We start from the raw sequence: 22,126 nt of genomic DNA on the forward strand, positions 1-22,126 counted from the left end.
AAAACAGTTGTTTCCAGCTACAATAGCCATTTACAACATTAAAAATGTCTACACTTTATTTCGGATCCATTTCATGTTATTTTAATGCACAGAATTTCCTGTCCTTTAAAAAACATTTAGAAATGACCCCAGGCTACATGACCCCAGACCCCAGTGCTACTTGATATATTTTATTGGGCTGACAGTAAAAACCCATATGCACACAACACACAATAACATTTCTACATATACTAACATGCTTACACATACCCATGCTAACACACACAAACCAACATATGTCTTTACACATACAGTAACATACAGACAGACTAACACACTTACAAACACATAATAACATACTTACAGACACACAGGAGAGCTGGGCCTGAGGGAGTGTCGCGATGCCGGCCTAGCACCATGCCCGGCCTGGGGGGTGGAAGTTAGAAGCGCTGTTGTTGGGGCACCCCACAGGACAATGGGCTCCCCACAATGTGTGAGCCTCCATGATGCCAGGGCACCTACCACTTCATGCAAAAGAGCACAATCATAAGAAAAAACTCACAGCCTTACCCCCAGGGAAGTAAACCATATCTAAAGAACCACCACAGCATCACAGTAAAGCCAACAGTTAAAGGAGGAGCTGTAGTAGCCATGAACATTCAGGAAACGTACATACAACTTATGGCCTTCACTTATAACAAAAACGTACCATCAGAACTCGCAATAGACCATAAACAAATCATGTGAATTTATCAAAGGGTTTTCAAAACATGTCTGGCAAAAACATCCTTCAATATTTCTGGACGGTCCATTTCCACGTATCTATATGCTTAGCTGCTAGCTGAGTAACACTCATTTTACTCTACAACGGTAAGCATTCTTTCTTTGATCAATGTCAATACAGTATAGAAATGTTCTAATTTAATGTCGGTACCTCAGAAAAGCCAATATTTGAATAAGGTTATATTGTCAATTCAATGGCAAGACCACATTCTTTGGCACCAAAGAGCAAATACAATATTTCATTAGCTACTGTTTTATCAGAGTAGCTGCTTCTAGCACGGGAACTCCTTTGAAGAATGTGAGACATACACGCATATTAGACATTAGATTATACATGCAACGCATGAAGTTGGTATATTAATTGGCTCAAGGGAGCCTATGGCATTATTCTATACATCAGCATATAAGCCTGTTGGACTGGCTTGAGTAATTAAGCCAGAGGTTCTATAAGAAGCACCAAAAAAAATCTTGAAAATACAGTAAAATCCCAAGTAAAAGGCGCACATCTGTATAAAACATTTGCTTACTTTATAACTAAAGTTACACGGAAACTTTAAATCTAGTTCAGAGTACTTGATAAGGTTTATTAATTATAATAATAATATAACACAATTGTGATATGTGCGCCTTTTTCATTCAAAAGTATGAAGAAGCTCTTTTATTTATTTTTAATTTTCCAGTAAAAACTATTTGTTAATTGTAGACGGTACCAACAAATTGTTGAGTACAACTTGTTTTACATCATAACCGGTGTAGAATGGAAAACACAAACTATACGGAAGTATACAACTACTGGTCTTAGAATAAATCCTTTGAAAGTAAATTAAACTCCCCCATTTGTTATAGAGCAAACAAAGAAGAAGGAAATGCGTGCTAAAAATTTCTGACATTTATGTATACAGGTTACATGGCAACGTAAAAAAAATACTCCCTATGTTGACTGTTATAAAAAGGAGGTCAAACAAAGTCTGCAATATTCCTAAAGATCAAGGTAAGTGAAGTTCCATGTGAATTATTTCCCAAAGTATGTCTTGATGCCGATATATAGTTACATTTTCATTTTAGGTTCAAAGACAATGTTTCTGCTCCTGTTGACTGTCCTTATATGTTTTTGCGGAGCAACGTCTCAAATCACCGCTGCAGGATCTCGTGGTAGGTAGACGATTTATTGGATGGTATTTTGTTGGTATTAAGAGTCATAATTTCTTATTAAAGAGGGGCAATCTTATTGTACACTAATCACTATACAGGCAGTATTTTGTTTCCCTATTGATAACATATGCACACTTATTACACAATATATAACACTTGTTATATGATTATTATAAATATTGATCATTTGATATTAGGTAAAAGATAACACAGGTACACATCAGTTAAAAAGCTGACAACAAAGTTTTATTTTCCGGACAAGTTAAGCTATTCACTGTTACATAGTTTAAGGCAAGCTGTGGACCACATAATAAAATGGTATAAATGGTAAATGCAGGATTTTTAAAAAAACCAAATAGTAGTATTTCCCCATTACTCTTACTTTTATATATATAATATATATATTACTTTTGTATATGGCAGGAAAGAATGATTAAATAATTTTAAACCTTTTTCCTGTTACTCTTTAGTATGTGGCAAACGAAATAATAAAATAATTGTTTAATTAAAATTTAAATTTAATAATTTAATTATTTCATTATTAAATAAATGTAGTTGTAAAAACATACAGATTGAACACATAAAGCAAGGTTATATGTCATAATTACACCGAAAGAACACAAGTATGGCATCCTTTTTGCACATTACATTACATTTTATTTATAGAGCACCAGCTGATTCTGTTATGGAGTTACCATAGGGAGGGTAAAAAATAAAAAAAAAATGACAATAACATTTATATATGTTAAGATATACAGGTATAGAAGAGGGACCTTCTCTTTACTACATGATTAAGGGGATATGAGACCAAAAGTGCACCTGTTTTTGTGGACTACAACTCCCATGACCCTCATCTGGCTGGGGGGTTGATATTTACCAGTATTCATATACATACCCAAACGGATATACCGACAGACACCCCCTGCCATTGCTTGGATAGATTCCATGGTTTCCCTTATAATTATATTAATACTGATTGCCTTTTCTTTATTTAGATAAGCCAAGTGTTAACTCCACAAGTGATGGAACATTTTGTGTTTTACAAAGAGGTATGGAAATTCCACTTTTGTCCCCGTGTCTGTCACAGAATTACCGGTAGATATGAAATAACATGCTGAGCCCCTGTAATCCTTCATTAGCTTTCCTTTGATTCACTTGGTTCTCCCTGATTCTTTAATCTTACCATGGGGTGTTTTCTTTAACAGATAAAATGTGGCGTCCCTTCACTACAGCTGCTACTAGTGGAGGTTTTGTTCCATGAACATCATTAATCAATTACCGCGATTAAGCCACTGATTCGTTTACGGGACCCAGACCATTGTAGAAAACCTCTCGGTATAAGACGATCAACAACATTAGAGGGTGCCTATGTGCAGTAAATTACGTCAGAAACAGTTATATTGCTTGTCAAAACTTCTTGATTTTTACACATTTGTTTATGGTAAGGAGACACATAGACAAGTGTTATCAGTACACACTTTAGCTTTAACAGCTTCATGACAAGGGACGTTGTATGATGATGCCCAGGATCATGGCATATAAGGTCCTGCTTTCTAAAGCTCACCGCTCCATAGGATATTAACTGTTAAAAATTTACGTTACTGTTTTTTAAAAACCCATTTCTTTAATTAGAGTCATCGGCCCTGACCTACCTAGTGGACACAACTGGATCCATGTATGATGATTTTCAACAACTCAAGCTAGTGAACAGTTGGCTTCTCGATCGTGTAACAGCACGGTTTCCATGTGGTGTACGACAATATACCATGGTGGAGTATAATGACCCATGTACGACTTTTTGTTATTAATTTTCAACTTTATTTATGTGAAGAAACTATTCTTTTTCAGCTACTTGTGTTTAGAATGATGTATAAGGTAGTCTTATTCCTACCCAAAAAGAACCTCCCTACAATTTTATAGGTCCTTATTATTTTTATTATTAGTAGGAGTAGTAACAATAATAAAAAGTCTCATAAATTCTATAATGTATGACACACTTTTTGTGAAAATATTTGATAACAACCCTTAAGCTCATGTGAAATTATAGATGGTGTAGCTGAATTCCAAGGGAATGGGAGCTTCATAATGCTGATATAAATTGATTGCTTACATGCTAATTAGATACAAATTTTAAACTAAGAATAAAATACATCAGTCCTGTTACAGAAAAAAAAATCTTCTAAAACCTTTTTAAGAACGTTTAACGTTGTCAACAAGGCCCAAAACCCAGTAAGTTCCTATTCCTGAGACACACGACAGAAAAGTAGAGTTAACTTGGCCTGGCGAAAATTTAAGTTTTGGTTAATTTGCATAGACTTCTTGATTAAAATTAGAGGAGGCGCAATTCTTCTTTAACCCGAGAAGGATTTTTTACAGAAAGGGCTATAAAGCTGTAGGATGCACTATATTAATATCTTTTCCACTTTCGTTTCACAGCTATAGGTCCCGTTAAGGTCACTGATTCAAAGAGGGAATTTAATAATTTTTTCAATAGCTTGTTAGCTAATGGAGGAGGCGACTGCCCGGAATTGGCATTGGGAGGACTTGAACTGGCACTGAGGAACTCTCCGTCCAACTCCTTCATTCTAGTCTTAACAGACGCATCAGCCAAAGATTACCATGACGTCGCCTTGTTAGAGAGAATACAATCCCTTCTTAATACAACAAAGTCACAGGTATGATATTTTGCATTCATGACGCATTAGGTTGTGACTTTCAAGGCTACGATGGCAAGCAGAATATGTTCCGTTACAAGTGCTGAAAATTCTATTGTGTTAAGACAATACGTGAAAAGAGAAGGGGGTTATTATGCCACCACACACATAGTGGATGACATCCTAGTTTTGTTATTATACCCCCACTCTTCTGGGCCTGAACCTGCATTTTCCTTTTTCATGGGGCCTGTCTAGGTTGAGTGAAATAAGCTAATCAAATTTGGAATGGGATTACTTTGCATTTGGTGTTTTTTTCAGGTCTTCTTTTTGATCACGGGACTCTGTTCAGGCTTGAGTGATCCAGCTTTCCTTGTCTACAGGGAGATTGCATTTCAAAGTTTTGGACATGTCTTTCAAGTGGGGCTTTCGGATTTGGGTAAAGTAAGTAAAATGATTATTTTCATCTAGTGTAGAGAAAGTAAAAGGAAATTATTTGTTCAATAGCTCTGGTATTTGTGCCAATTTAGGATATTATAAAATGTGTTGTCTGTTTCCTTTGTTCAAGGTATTTAACTACTTGGATTTTACACTTTCAAGACCGATCAACAGCTCAGAACAACTCTTCTCAGGAGATTACACGGTTAACAATCATTCTGAAAGCTTCAGGGTCACAAACAACTTTACTGCACTGATTGTGACTACAGATGGAGTCATTTACTCTTTTAAGGTTGTTGGACCCGACTGTAAGTACTTAAATTAGTTCACTCAATTGTATTGTACATACACTAGTATAAGAATGACTAGACTTTTTTTTTCATCCATCAGTTTCTTAATTTAAGAATCTATAAAGAGGTCATCCTCTAATTTATTATTATAAATTATATATCCAATTATATTTATATATAATTCTATATCCAACTAATATATAATAAAAAGATGCCTACTACAAAAGCCAACTAAATTGAGATCATTGGATTGGACGAGAAGAGTCTCTTTTTCCAGAAAAGTTTGCACCCTTTGACAGCTAAGCGGATGGAGGTCGGGCAAGGATATTACAGGATAGGGGAAAAGCACGTTTTCTAGTTTTCTGGCAAAGAAATGCAAGATTTCATTGAATTTACATGTCCCTGGGAACAACTCGCATAGTAAAAAGTTGTTTTGGGCATGAGCATGCAACCTCATTCAAGTCATTCTTTGTAAAGAGATCTATTGGTATTTTTTAAGAACCAAAATATATCTAAAGAGTTGCCTTTTTACATAATGTTATGTTTTAACAACACGGGTCCTTATTTTTTTTTACATAGTTGTTGACCTGGAGTTAAAAAAGATTGTGTCTGAAATTTGGGGATCTATGTATCTCTTGAAAAATCCTGGCAAAGGAGCCTGGACAATCTACATATATGCAGGAGGTCGTCATTCTGTTCGGGTGGAAGGATTTAAAGGTAAAAACATGATAAATGTATCCGAAACTTTTTATTGGCCCAAGGTTGGCAGGTTTGAGAGTTGTATAGATCCCATACTTTGAGAGTTGGATAGAACCCATACTTTGACTTTCTAATCACGTAATCAAGGCCTGCTATATAGTGTCAGATATAGTTTGTTATTGTGGGAATACATTGTAGTGGGTAGAAAAAAATTATCAGCCACATCTTATAAACCCCCTTCCCTTTCATTCCTGTGAAGCCAACTCATGTGTGCTATCTTAAGTGTGCCATCTTTACCCATATGCACACATGAATATTCCATGTTCAGTATTTCAGAAGATTATTTCTTAACATATGTTTATAGCACCCGTTAAAAATGAAAAGTAAAAGCAACACAGTGAAAGTAGTTGTAAATACCCTAATCGATAACATCTGCATGATAATTCATTGTTATTTTCTTTTTTTTTCTAGCTGTTAACATATCATGTAAGTAAATATTTTAATATCTTTTAATATCATCTTTAAAAATAATTTTTAGATACCATGGATTTGCATATGTAAAGACTGAACGATGTGTCTTATAGTAATGGACCTTCATCTTCTGGTTTGTCATTATGACCCAAGGCTATCCTAAATATAATATCAGAGCACGCACTAAATAAAGCATATAGTGGTGCTAACTTCGAACATTACAACCATACAGAATGCGATTTTTAATAAGTTACCAAACTGCTATTGATCTCAGAGTAAATAGCCGCCTTACCGGTTGCTATTACCTTTCAGCTAACCGACAGGACGAAACGCTCGCCTTCTAGACACACATGTTTGAATAACTATTATTCATTCTTGTTTTAGGTTTTTGAGTATTGGGTTTTACACCTTATGGAAAACAGAAACTGTACCAAAGGTTAACATATAACAAATGTGGTGTTCTAATGTGTTTTCATAAAGTAAAATCCCTAGTGTGTTCTTTCTGCTATACCTATGATCATTCATGGCTGATTTTGTATTATTGCAAGGAACAACTCTGTACTATAGTGTTTTCCAAAATCCTTTAAATAATACATTATCTACAAGTTTTTAATTAGTTTACAGAGAAGGGAGGCTAACAAAACAGTGTAAAAAGTTAAGATGATTGATTCTATTACTATGCTTCAGTCTCTATATAAAGGTGGTATTTTTTATCTACTGTAAGGACTATAACTAAACACATCTGTATTTATTCAGCTGCATCACATTGCTCAGAATGCCATCCAAATGCCACATGTGAAGAATATTATGGATTCCTAGAGTGTTCCTGCAAGAATGGATTTATTGGTGACGGCTTCACGTGCTCCGATATTGATGAATGTGCTTATTCCTGGTCAAACAACTGTTCCTTTGGCCTCTGTGAAAATACCTTTGGTTCATATACCTGTTTGTGCCCCCGTGGATACACAAAAACAGCAGAACATACATGTACTGATGTAAATGAATGTTCCAACCCTGACCTGAATGGATGCGATCCCCTATCAACATGTGTTAATTACATTGGTGGTTATTCATGTGTATGCCCAACAGGATATTTTGGTAATGGCTCTTTCTGCGAATTTAATGAGTGCTTAACTGGAGTATGTGGGTCTGGGGTAGAATGCATCAAATCCCGGGGCTCCTATAGTTGCTTTGATCCATGTTTAAATCATACTGTTCTTGATGAACCTTGGCGTAGTTCATCTAATACCATTTTATCTCGCTGGAATTGTGATGTTGGGAAGGTTGGATGGCACCGCTTTGTGGGGAGGGGAGGTGTACGCGTATCTGAAACCTGTGTACCGGAATATAGCTGTGACACAGTTGCTCCCATGTGGCTACGTGGATCGCATCCTCTACTTGGTGATGGCATCATAAATGGAACAGCCTGTGCGCATACCGCTGGAGATTGTTGCAGGTGGAGGACAAATGTTCAGATAAAGGCTTGTCCTGGTGGTTACCATGTGTATAAATTGAGTGGAACACCATACTGCACCCTGTCCTATTGTACAGGTAAGCATTTTGTACCTGTTTACTAAGATTCCCCCTTAATCCTGCATAATAGATATTTTACATACATTAAATCTTTTTTATTTTTAACTGCAGTTTTTATACTGTTGAAAACTATTTAACTTTGTATATTTTTTTATTAAATTCCTATTTCCCCACTAATTAGATCCAGCCTCCAGCAACTTTTCTTGTGCAACAGATGAAGAATGGAAACTAAAGAATGGAGTTTACGGCTGTTACTGCAAAGATAAATACAAATTATCTAGTATGTGATCCCAAATTACTCAAATATTTTATGAGAACTGCATTTAATATATATATATATATATATGTACAAATTAGTTCAAATAGTTAATTCCACTTTAATCCTCTTGACAACTTGAAGTCATCTTTGGTGGTTGAAGTAGATAATAGTTAAATATTTTATGAGGCCATTTATATATATTTTATTTAATATTTATATGTTTTATTTTTTCAGCTATTGCAGATATACGTCCTGTGCTGACTTGTGGTGCACGTGATATGAGGGCTACATTTCAGAAATGTCAGCTGAAAGAGCTAAGAATTAATGTCCATAAGATAGGTCTCAAGGATGCTGGTTGCCTTCTGTTTGAAGATGATACAGCTTCAGGCACATTGTCAGTAATATCTCCCCTTCAAGCAGGGACATGTGGAGCTCAACTAATTGTAAGTTGTTTTTTTAAACATTAATATTTTGAATATAGTTTAATGTAAAGTATTGTAATATGATCATTATATTCACCTAAGTATCCATAATATTCCGACCCATATGGGGTCCTGCACCTACAATGTGTTAGTTGATCAGACCTTTTGAACATTCTGAACATTATGCCAGAGATACTTTGATTACTCCCAACTTCACCACACACAAGGTGGAGGAAGAGGGGGGGGGGGGGTGACAGCCACCTTGGTTCATTGTTTGTGATTATTTAATTATATACTTATTTAATTACTTTTATTTTATTGTAGGGGATGGGGAATGTAATTTTGCGAGTTTCTGGTGAGGACATGTGGAATCACAATAAACTTGCATGCTCTAGCCTGAAATGTGCAACGCCACACTCCACTTCTTAATGAATAGTCCCAAAAGTATGAGATCTTCGATTAATCAGATTCTAGTTATAATCCAAGACCTATGCATGAGACCGCTCAACATACACCGGAAATTATATATAAAGCTGTTTCCTGTTACTATTCATTATGATGTATTTAGCTTGTAATTTTCTTACTACTCAAATAATATATATTTTTTCTTTTTTTAATATATAATGCAGAAAAATTCAACACATGCTGTCTACAAAAACACATTGTCCTTTTCTTTGGACATTGGAGATATTATCGTGAGAACAGAGTTATTAAGTCTAACTATGTCGTGCTCATATCAGCTTGATATGATTATAAGCCTGAATACAGCCATCAAACCTATTGTCAGGTAGGTATGATAGAATGTGTTTTCTATACAATAAAAATTTGTATTTTATATAGGCTACAGCGGAGGTACCTATAAGGAATCATATACTATTAAACATATTATTTTTAAAACTGCTTTGTGCACATCTGGATGGATTTACATCTCAGATGATCACCATGACAAAGTGTAAAAGAATTCAAGGAGGCAAGATGTAGACATAAATGCCAACTCCCATACCTCTAGAGTGGGTAGAGTTATCCTAAATACCAAATCCCTTTTTTCCGGTTATATTTATAAAAAGTGGTTGGACCAATTTCAAAATGATTGACAGTTTGGGGAAAATAAAAAATCAAGTGCATTGTAGTGTCCCGAAAAAGGGATATTCATGAAACTATCCACTTAGTAAGATGTGCAGTCAAGGTTCGATTGGTCTATCTTATCTTTTAGATTACCTACCTATATTGAAAGCTACAATTTGAGGCTCAGGGAATGGGCTCGCTTGTTTTCATTAGGAAAATACATTTTTTTTTTTAAATTGAAAATAAACCTGGTGACAAAAACTTCCTGTTGCATTCTGTGCCTGGCAAATATGACTATGTTTGGAAATGGAATGTTATAAAATAAATAGTATTTTAGGGACATATAGAATTATAGTCCATTAAATTAATATTTAAGCTAATGGCTAAATATATTAATTATCTAACTGATTTTATGCTTTTTGATATCTAACGGTATTTTACAGTTCTACAAATATCAGCATTGGAGGCACAGGGCAGTTCACGGCATACATGGCTCTTTTCAAAGATAGCACCTACACTGTACCCTACGAAGGATCTGAGATTGTGCTATCATCCAAAGCCACGCTGTATATCGGCCTCTTCATTGATGGAGGAGAGCCTTCCCAGTTTGCAGTTGTCATGAAAAACTGCTACGCAACTCCAACAGAAAGTCCAGATGATCCTGTGAAATATTACATTATTCGAGACAGGTGCATATAATTGAGTATTATTAATTTACACTTCAACACTTATCAATAAGCTCTTGTTTACTATAACAAGCCTGCAATTATCAATACATTCCTATGTTTTGTATCAATTACAAGAAACTGGTCAAAATTTTTATTTAAAAGCATGGCTTTATTTAATAAAATAAAGGGAACTTGCTGAAAAATTGAGATACAATATGCATATACAGGGACGGACCATCGATGGTCGAGCGGCCCTCACATTTGAAGGCTGGTGGCCGCCTGATGGTCTCAGTGTGGCCTACAGCTGGTATGAGTGGCTGCACCCCTCTTTTTTCTGGTCACGGCCGCAAGTTGGAGTGGCAGATCAGGTGACTATGCGGGAAAATGCCCAGTGTGCCAGATTTTAAATTTTTTGAGCCAGCCTGAGGTTAAAATTTGTGTGCTGATGCTCAATCATGGCATCTTCATGTATAGGCTCGAGCCTGGGCATCTACAACTGAAAGCCCACTGGATCAAAAGCACAGTTAATGTGTTGGATCTAATGTCTTTGCTGGCTTAGGACAATAATGAACATGGTTGAGGTTCTCGGGCAGGACATATAATTAAATTATGACAGGTAGCTTCACTTTTTCCATCAACTCAAATGGCTGGTACAGAGATCCGGTTCTCTCTCATGTATAAGGTTCCGCTGGAAGTAATTTAACGAAACTACTCAATCAAGTTATATTAGTCTATTATATATAAATGCTACTTAAACTGATTTCAAATTTTCTTTTTTTCCAGCTGCCCTAGCAACCAGGATTCAACTATTACTGTAACAGAAAATGGTGGCTCAAAAAGGGGCAGCTTTTCTCTGCAGGTTTTTAAATTTATCGGTGATTACAACTATGTGTACCTGCACTGCCAAATACGTCTATGCGATCCCAAGGCTGGCGTGTGCAGTCCAGTAAGTACAAACCTTATATTCTCTTATTCTAAATGTATGCGTCTTGCTAGCAGTAACTGGAGACATAAGGAGGCAAATTTCTTGTTGTTGCATAAAAGCAAACATTTATGTGAACGTGTCAGTTTAAAATTCCGCTTGATTATTTATTGTTTTATAAAATTTTAATGAAAAATGTAAATCTTTTTCAGTCCTGCTCTGGAATTGGGTCTCGGAGTGCTGAAGCTGATGTCCCCGCATATAATTTGAAAGTGGGTCCAATCATTCGAGAAGGTATGTGAGAATCTTAGGAAAAAGGTGTTTTGACAATAGTACCGGTATTTATCACAACTGAGCGCGGGACATCACCGGGCAAGAGGATAACCCGGGTCTCGGTTAAAAGTCGAAGGGAAAAATATGTGATCTGGTGCCATTTGTTTAAGAAAATCATAAATGTGTCCTCGTGTGGACTTACCTCCGGTAGAAACTATTTCTGCCACAGATCTCATCTACCCGAGGTAAAATAGTCCATTACGTTTAAACTACATATCTCCAAAGAATTGAAAAACAAGAAGAGCTATTAATTGTTTTGATCATTAGACTCATTGGTAATATAAGTTGGCATTTCCCCTTCATAGACTGAACAGCAGTAGTTTAAGAAAAATGGGAAAAGATACATGGGGCTGGCTATGTTTCTCTGAAATTACATGTCTCGTACGTCCCAGCCCTTTTCTCTATTGAGAAACTGAATTAACTGCTGGAGAATAAAAACCCTCCATCTCTGAAACTAGGTCACACACAATGCAAATAGTAATATTTATTTTTTATTTGTTTCCTATTTCACAGATCGCGTATCTTCAGGTGCTATTGGTAAGTCTATTTCATTTTGGTCATACCCTTGAAGCTTCCTTATCTTGTATAAAAGTCTGCAAAGAAATGTAAAAACTACAGTTCAAACCCTCTGTGTACTTTCCATCTAAGGAGGTTTGATACTGTCCTGTCAGGAAATCCAATGCCACTCTGACAGCAGGTCGGGTGTTGTAGCGTGTTGCCACCGGGTTAATATGCTTGGACACATGCAATGTGTAGCCATCTATCGCCCGTGCCGATATCATTAGGCTCCCACTGACCTTAAAGTGGACAGGTGTATCCAGCCGGTGGTTATATGTGTATGTATAAGAACCTACTGGCCATTTGGCCTTGTGCCAGATGACCAATCTGGCCCTGGTCAAAACCCTTGTGTTGCTGCAGATCCAGTTGAATATTGCGCTGCTATAGGTCTGACCTAGGATCATTTAGTAGACCATCAGCACTCTCAATGCTTTCTACCCCCCTGTAGGGTATAAAGGGCACAAAGTACATGTCATAGGGGTCTGTGACAGAAACAGATCTCACCTTCCTTGAGCCAGTTGTCCGAGGGAAAATCTGCTGCCACTTTGCCCCTACCATACTAAGTATAGTCAGCTTAAACCAGAGGAGGGCTGATACCTTCTGGCCCAGGGTCAGGTACGCTTAAGTGGTTCCCTGGCCCCTTACCCCCCCCCCTTAAGTTAGATGTTCAGTGATTTCTTGTTCATTACAGTAAACAGTCTTTCTTCCAGGTACATGCGCATCATGGGGACTTCTACCTATGCTCCTGCTACTGGCAAAAGAACTATTTCTTTAACATTTCCACATAAAGAATGTGGTTAATATTTTGTTATTTACTATACCCTTGTGAAAATATTGATCAATGTGATTTGTGTGAAAAATTAATGAAAATAAAAAAAGCTATTTGTGTCTGCATTTAGGGGTCTCAAAAAATATGTACAATGACGGGAACTCATGTTTTCATGCTTGATACTGAATGCTTCCATTGACAAAGTTTATTTATTGGCTATAATGTGTTCTGTCATTGGTAAATGGATTCTGACTTGATTGGCACACAGTTGCATCTTCTTTATAATTATAATGCAGATATAAATGCTTTTATTTTAATATGGTGATGTAGCCTTTGCATGTGCAGTAAAATAAAATGTGTTTTTCATTTTGAAAATCTTTGTACGGATATTTTTTTTTTGGCCTGTAAGTAAATGACATTTAGGACAACATTTTCTTGCTAAAGAAACAGTGTTCAGGAACCTCATGGCACACATTTTGGAACCAAGGCCCACCTGAGCGCCCACCAGTCCTTTAACCTTGTGGAGGGGTTTATAACATAGCAAGTGCAGTGCACAGTAAACGGTAGTTTTGGCAGGTGCCAGTAGATGATGAAAAGATTAACAAGAGTAACAAGTGAGCAAAGGTTTAAGCTTAGTTTAATTTAATAAAACAAATGGATTTCGGCTGCCCTTGTAGAGTGTCGCGATAGCTCTAATACATACAAGTGACTGCCTTCTCTACAGGTTTGGGAGACATTGTGGCTTCCAACAACCATGCGTCTGCAGAATGAAGAGTCTACGCCATCATGGTATGATCAGTTGGCACAGGGGCCGCACAGAACAGTTTTGAAGAAAAAAAAACATGATTTTTAGACATTTTTGGAAAGCAATATTTAAAGGAACTCACAATCCATCTGTGCCTTTAGTGTGTATTATAGCTACATACATTTCCTTTTAGAAATGCGTAGGGGTCTGAGGAAATTATGCATTTGCCCCTTCCTCTGCCCCACAGTTATGACTGCAGCTTCTTTGTTAGGTAAGTTCTCTCTTTTTATTGTGTTTTGGAAGAATGGATATAAAAGTACTCATATAATACTTTAATATGCACTCTTCTAAAGTGTGTGTGGGGGGTGTTAAGGACACTAAACCTTTCCTTTAAGGGTCCATAAAAAACATATTTCCACCCGAAGATTGCCAGGTGAGCGCCGCTTCTCCGGGTCAAGACCCGAAACCTCCAAATAGGCCACATTATTCAGCATTTTGAAATAGGCAAGATTTTCACCTTTCCAATATAATTTTATATTCTCGCCAGCAGAGGGCGCAGTCTTACTACAGTCTTGTGTGAAGGTAGTGGGTCCACAGGTGGTTTGCCTAAAATGTGGGGTTTTAATGCAAATATATTGCTTTTTTACATTTCTAAACAGCATTAAATATTGTTATACTGTCTTATGTATTTGGTGGACTTAAACCCTGGGACTTGGAAAAGCAACAGATCTGTTTTATGTTTTCTAAATGTAGTTACTTGCCCAAAATGGAAACAATTCGTGTGAGATTTAAAAGAATAATAAAACAAGAAACAAAGAAGTGTGCTATATATTGATTCATGATAATTCAGTTGCCATATAGCTTGTTGAGTACAGTTACTATTAATTGTGATAAAAATACAGTCACGTGTCCAAGTTGCTTCAATGAACACGCCAAGCATAGGTTGTCTGTGCGCATCCGGCAAACGTTCACCGGCTGCTGGCTGCACACAGATAACCTCCGCTGCTGCCGGGGCTTCTATGGTGGAACGCCGGAAGGTCATGTGATGCAGACGCTCTGTCATAGCGGAGCGCCCACCGGCTGCCAGAGAGTAAGATCCAGGTCCCCTGTAGCGCTGCGGGGGATCTGGATCATAGTCTTGTAGTCAGACCTCTATCTGAGGTCTGATTATAAGACGACTGAATATAAGACGAGGGATATTTTTTAGAGTCTTATTATAGTACTTAATTTCACAACTGTAATGTGGACAATACAACAGAATAGAATCCTCTTCTTTCATTTCCTTCGTACTTTAAAATCTTGAAAATCATGACTCCTTAGATCTTTGGTTGAGTTTCTTCTCAATGCGGTATGGAAATAAGAGGGGTCATACCAGCATCCCAGTAGCCTGCATTAATTCCACTCAAAATACTTAGTTTCTCTCTCTTTTTTATTTTCAAAAACTGGTCACAGTGTTAGCCAGTCCTAATAAATGTGAAAATTGCCAGGACAGCTGCCACCTAAAATTGGTTCTTTCGACTACCTTTACTAATTTAGGACTGTTTACAGGTATTAACAATGAATACAGCTATATAGAATGAAAGGTGCAAGGAACCCAATGAGATTTGATTTATTGCTTCCTTAAATTATTGTAATATTGTCTAGTACGGTATAAGCATTGCTATTTATTGGCGTGCTCTATTGAGTATTGTCTGACTTTAATCCCAGGGATTATTTCACTTTACAAGTCTATCAACCATCAACTAAGAAAACAAATATGTTTTATGCATCAGTGGAGGAGGAGAGCAGGATCGAATAATTTTCATATAAATAGATGAAAAATGTAATCCTATGAATTCTGTTGATCAATATACACCGCCACAGTACAAAAGTGTTGTTGTCCTTGTGTACACAAGGGGGGGGGGGGCTAGCAAGAAATTAGCCTTATCTGATAATTTAGTGAATATGGAATGTTTGTCAAAGGTGTTAACTTGTACGTTCTAAGAGAATGTGGCTGAATAAGACTGCTCTTTTTATATTATTTTGTTTACCACAAAAGAATAATAAATCCTCTATGCTGGCAGGAAAAGGACATGCCACAAATTGGAAACAGGAGCTAGACTACACAAGTTGGGTTAATGATATACTCTATCATGATAAAATACTTTATAAGTAAAAGCAATGTACATGTTTTATCAAAACATATCATATAGTATTTAATATGTTCAATATTATCTATGTATATATTTTATATAAACATTGCATTATTTATATAGAATATATTATTATTATTATTATTGATTATATGAATAATATATATATATATATATATATATATATATATATATATATATATATATATAAATATATAATATATTAAATACAAATTATACCAGGAAAGACAAAGGGGAGCGGGGAGATGATCAAAGCATTTAATTATGTCAGGGTTAAATAAAGATTTCAATGACAAATCAATTACTATGAAGGAATTTAAGAAACCTTGGGTTCCAGTAGCCACGTTCCGAGCCCATGTCACACTCCGCAATGTAAATAATACAGTACAGGCTGCCCTTTGCTTGCAAGGGCAGACATTAACTGGACCCTGCCATCTGCCAATCCTACCAGTAAACAGAACACTCTCGCTTTTTTCTTATAGGGTAGTCTTATATTTAATCCTAAATTAATATTCAAATTTGGGGGGCCGTCTTATAATCAGGGCCTTCTTATAATCGAGCAAATACGGTATGGTTTACATGGTGGGTTCGCTCGTTTCCAGGCTGTGGGCTGGTGGGACTGACTTGGAAAATGCTTCTTACTCACAAGAGGTAAACTCAGATACGTCTGTTTAGTAATAAATAAAACACCAATGCAACACAAGCTAAAACTGGTGTGACATACTATTCCTTGTAATAAAGTTAACTATCGATTTCTATTTTTGGAATAAATTCAAAGTTGACACTGACATCCCTATCTCAGATCACTCTTGATTTTATGCTTAAACATTAGGGGTTAGGGTTAGGGTTGTGCGTTTGTGGCGTCAGTGGGTGACAGTTGGATATGCATGACTGCATGCTACATTTTCTGATCACGTGACGACACCACATGTGCTTCTGGAGCTACAGATCGGGAGAGTGTGTGGTGATGTTGGCCAGTGGCCCATGCGGCATTTGCCTGGTGTACCAGATGACTAGTCCGGTCCTGCTTATGCCGTTATCGTTGTTGGAGTTAACCAAGAATGTCTGTGCCCCCTGGAACTTTGAACTTTCTCTACATTTATTAATTATACAGTTGTACAGTGCTGCAGGGTGGCAAGACTTCAGAGAGTGAGGCAAAAAAATCTGAATTATAACAAGAAAAACCATTAAGTAAACTTTGCAATGAGTAGTACTTTATAAACATATACAAGTAACAAGTGCAACATTTTCATCTTTATAAAGTAATGTATTTTGTTATCTTGATAATTTAGTTGACATTAATAAAGAAAGAAACTGGTACCGTAACCATTTTTAATATCAGCCATTATGGAAGGGGATATTGTGCCAGGTACACCTTGTTTACAGATGTATTTTCCTCCATTAAAGAATGCCATTAATGCATTGTCGCTGTTTGATTATGCCTCTTTCTTTTATTGTTTGACATCAAGTAGATGCGGTGATGAATACATAAATATAATAGCCCATGGTCTAATATAATAACCTTGTTTGTTTTATAGGGACACGCAGATGTATTATTGTGTGATAGAAAAATATATACCATGGCATTTCTTCAGTCATCCATGAATCCGTATCCTCGGGTGCAAACATATCGAATCCACTGTCAGGTGTCCTGACTGTATGGACCCTCTGTTTTCACAAAATCTTAAATGCTTTTAGGATGGATGAGATAGCACAGCATGATTATTTTGGGATAGTTAATTATATTTGAACACTTTTATTTTGCACATGGAACAAGAAGTAATAACATCATATTTCTAAAGACTGGAGGTATAGTATTTTGATTATATCTTGATAAAATATTTCTAATTATTATTAAACTAATTATTTTGTATTAATTATTTTTAAATTATTTTAAATGACTTAATTATGTATAATCAGTAGATAACCATTGTTCAATATTACTGAATATGCTAGCACCTCATAAACTATAAGCTATATTTATAAATGTATATTGTTTGTGTGTATCTACCTGCCCTGTCTACCTATCAATCAATATACTGTATGTGTTATCTATATGATAACAATCTTTGGAAGGTAAGCCGTACATTTATAGCCAAGTAATCCTGTGCCAATGAGATTTATTGTTGCATGTGATTTGCTTTATTAAAGAAACATGGAATGTAAACTGTGTCTCACACACCTTATGTTTAAAAACATGAAACAATTGAACAAGGAAACGTATTTTATAAAAATGAGCCAAAAAACTAATCCTCCGATAGATTTGATGACCAAGTTCCAGCACTTCCTTCTACTGAACTCTATAAATGGGATGCAGACATATACACGCAGTGTTTGGTTTTTCAAGAGTTAGAAGAATCATATTAATTCTCCAAATACCTAATAAGCATTTTTTTTAGAGTACTAACAATAAGAGTTTATTTTAGAGCACATTAGATACCTGCAGTATTCAAGAAGACTGACATGAATCTTCAACCGTGCATTCTCCTGCTGCTCTGCTGCGGATGGAGTTTTTGTTATACTACGGTGAAGCAGGGTAAGTTGTGGAAGCTATTTAATGGCTACTCATTCTTATCAGAGATATTGGAATGATCTAGGGTGTAATAGAGTATCCTGTGATCTCTATGTTGCGAGGGACACCTAAGTGTTAAGGTTCTTTTTTTGGTGCAGAAGGGAACTTTGTAAAGATGACGTTATCAATACCTGCTCTAGCAGGAATAACCTCAATACACTGTATTTTGGTGTCACCTTCAGTCCCCTGTATTGTAGGGTTACCTACACTTTTGCTCCAGCATGGATACTTTAAATACAGTGTAGTTTTGGTTCACTTTGACTTGTGCTCTAGCAGGGATACTTACTGTGCGTGAAAACTGTTATTGTCCTGATGACCTAAATGTCTTTTTTATCCTTTAGAAATATATACTCCAGAAACAAGACAATGCATTTCCGAAACAGGTATGTGAAGCACAAGTATATCATGTTGCAAACAATAATATTATTAGAAAACTGATTTGAACAAAAGTTAAATGATGAATTTGGATATATTACAAAATTGTGCTATAGGTAGTATTCCCGCAACACACAGTATTTTCTCAGCCACGATATTTTTTTTCTTCCATAAAGCAATACTGTATATTAAGGTACCACCTATATAATTATTGCAAATGATAAAGACTAATTTGTCATAAACTAAGCATGTCAGTACCAATGATCACCAATTTGATGTATAAATGAAAGATTATAGTAATGGATCTTCAAGTGGAATATATCTCACCTCTTCAACATCTTTTAAGAGGCCCCTAAGACCAGCGGTGGCCTTAAAGCAGCTGATCTAGCACTATGTACTCAGGTAAGAATTTTATATTATAAAGCTTCATAAAAACAAAGGACGTAGAAGAAACTAAGTCAATAACAACAACTGCATCCATCCAAGTAAGCAATGCCTTATTTGCCTTAGAATCTTATACATGTGTAGCTGATCTTAGTTTTTTGCCTAGATATGCTATTTTCCCTGTCTTTGGAAATGTTTCTTTTCTCTTTTTGGCTCTACAGAATCTTCATCTCTAACTTATCTGGTGGACACAACTGGGTCAATGTCTGATGATCTTAGACAGCTAAAGTTGGTTAATGGCTGGCTTCTGGATCGTGTGTCAGCCCGATTCCCATGTGGTGTTCGAAAATATACAATGGTGGAGTTCAATGATCCAAGTATGATTTTTTTTTATATTTATAATAGCTGAAAGTAAAGTTGTTTACAGCAGTATTTATTTCGATAATTGACATGACAATTAGACAATTTGGGTTGTCTTTTCTCCTTAAAGTTGATATAGGAAGAGCGGTGGCAACCAGATAATACACTTTTTGAACCACCTAGCTAGAAGTGGCAACACAGAGTACCACACCGAAACATAGCAGATCTTTCTCTCCTCTTTCTTTGTTTCTAGAATAGGATCCTACTATGGAAATTGTATGGTAGTGTCTGGGAATGAAGAGCTGAACTATACTACAGCTGGCAATTTTATGGTCCCACCTTGTGAGGCAGGGGATTGTGAAAAATTACTCAGCATAAAAATATATTTCCTTTCAGCATAAAAATATATTTCATTTGATTTATTTTCCAATGCACTTCTTTAATTCAATTGCAGGCAGTCATGAGACATTTGGGGTGACTTTCCTTGCTCACCAAATTGAGCAGACAGTTTATGGAAATGCTAATTTAAACCAATGACATCCTTTTCTCCCTAGAATTGTATTTATCAGTGTCCAACTGTGTCATAAAGATTGAGCCATCCTTTTGTGTACGTCAAGGCAGTATAATAAGGAGTTAGAGTGTTTGTATGATGATTGGGTGATGATAACTGAGCAAGAACACATGATTAATATGTAATCCCATGTCATGCCATGGCTGATCCTACTTCTCTATTTACTACCAACAAATGTCCTAAATCTATCACCTATGACTTAAGTCATGACTTGAGAATAGTCTTTCTTAAGGTTACTTTTTTTACATTAATAATGTGATATGTTTGCTTGCTTCATAAATCAAAAAAGGATAACTATATGATCTCTATTTCTTAGCTATCGGACCTGCTAAAACAACATCTTCAAAAGCTGAATTCGCCGATTTTTTCAATAATATTTACGTCAGAGGAGGTGGCGATTGTCCAGAACTGGCCATTGCAGGACTCAAGATGGCTTTAGAGACATCTCCTCCTAATTCATTTATCCTGGTTCTCACTGATGCATCTGCAAGAGATTACGATAATGCTTCTTTAAAAAATGACGTCAGCTCACTTATAGCCGTTAAACAGTCACAGGTAGTTATTTTATAGTCCCTTGTGAAAAACTACTGACTGAAGCCTGTAATCATGTGAAAGGCGTTCTATTAGACTCACAATTGGAACATTGATGTCTTTACATATTATTATATAATTATTTTTCAATGCGCTATATATTTTTTGATACTTGGAGACATGATAAAAGATACAGTATGAGCCTTTTCCAGTAATTATTTGGGGACTTTCATCCAGCCTTTCAAAAACCACTCACCACTTTTTGACCTAACAATGTTAGCTTATTGTATAGTTATTTCATATTTGCTTAAAATTTCAATCATTTATTCTATACTGGGGTTTTTTTCATATTAAACATTCCATTTTTATTCATCCTTTCAGATATTCTTTTTGATCACTGGCCTTTGTTCTGATACCAATGACCCATCGTTCCTCATTTACAGAGAGATTGCTTACGGAAGTTTCGGACATGTCTTTCAAGTCAGCCTTTCGGAACTGGGTAAAGTAAGTATGACACTTTTCAAAGGAATAATGCAGAAATAAAAAAAATGCAAAAGTGGCTTAAATGCGTCTTTACGTCCTGACAAGTCTATTTGATTGCCACCATTAATGAGTTATTAAAATTCAATAATTATGTTTACTGGTAATCAATGTGATAATGCCCACACTTCTTCCATTTAACTTTACAGCTTAATCTTGTATTACCAAGAGCCTTGTCCTATTTTGTCATGGATTTGGGGGAAGTGGGGATTCTTTGTTACGCTTCTGACAGTTCATGTTTTCCCTGCATTTTCCTGCATAATAATCATATTTCTGTTCAAGATAACAAATGCAAAACCCAGATGCTTGTAATAGCTTATGCCCAGTGACTTTTCTATTTTAGTATTCAACTTGCAGGCTAATTGTAGGGTTCATTACTGATTAAGGACTTCTATGTGATAACTGTATTATTATTAGTAGTGTTATTTTTCATTGTTATTTTTGTTCTGACTGAGAGTACGTTCTTATAGGAATACATTTTGCTGAAGCTGAGCAAGATATATATATATCACATATATCACAAGTCCCAAGCTGAAACAAAAAATGGATTCCGCCAAGTACTGAAATACAAAAGAATTATGTTACTGACAAACATTGAAAGCAAAAACCTTACTTCAAATGTTTGTATCAAAACTGCAGAACAAGGGATAGTTGGTGGTATGACGCATAGCTTTTTCCTAGTGTTCATATTTCTTAACATTTTCTTCTAGGTATTTAATTACTTGGACTACACACTTTCAAGGCCAGTGAACAGCTCAATACAACTGTTTTCTGGAGAGTACAAAGATGGCCAACATTCTAGTCAATTCTCTGTTCTAAATAATTTTACCTCACTGATTGTGACCACTGATGGTATGATTTACTCCATACGATTTACTGGACCACAAGGTACGTATACAACTG

General features: G+C 36.0%; 1 protein-coding gene across 1 annotated transcript; it reads left to right on the forward strand.

Moving 5' to 3' along the window:
- Positions 1-1,695: 1,695 nt before the first annotated feature.
- Positions 1,696-18,853, forward strand: LOC149277501 (uromodulin-like). The gene is made up of 17 exons (XM_089502844.1): positions 1,696-1,753; positions 2,910-2,963; positions 3,547-3,702; positions 4,351-4,589; positions 4,887-5,009; positions 5,134-5,311; positions 5,873-6,010; positions 6,464-6,478; positions 7,220-8,014; positions 8,178-8,276; positions 8,490-8,698; positions 9,307-9,464; positions 10,186-10,431; positions 11,194-11,356; positions 11,545-11,626; positions 12,179-12,202; positions 18,804-18,853. The coding sequence occupies exons 1-17, from the start codon at positions 1,696-1,698 to the stop codon at positions 18,851-18,853; spliced, it is 2,787 nt and encodes a 928-aa protein (XP_089358970.1).
- The last annotated feature ends 3,273 nt before the right edge of the window (positions 18,854-22,126 follow it).

Source organism: Sceloporus occidentalis, unplaced genomic scaffold, assembly GCF_023333645.1.
Source record: "Sceloporus occidentalis isolate IW3139 unplaced genomic scaffold, rSceOcc1.0.p SCAF_213, whole genome shotgun sequence".
Lineage (NCBI taxonomy): Eukaryota > Metazoa > Chordata > Lepidosauria > Squamata > Phrynosomatidae > Sceloporus > Sceloporus occidentalis.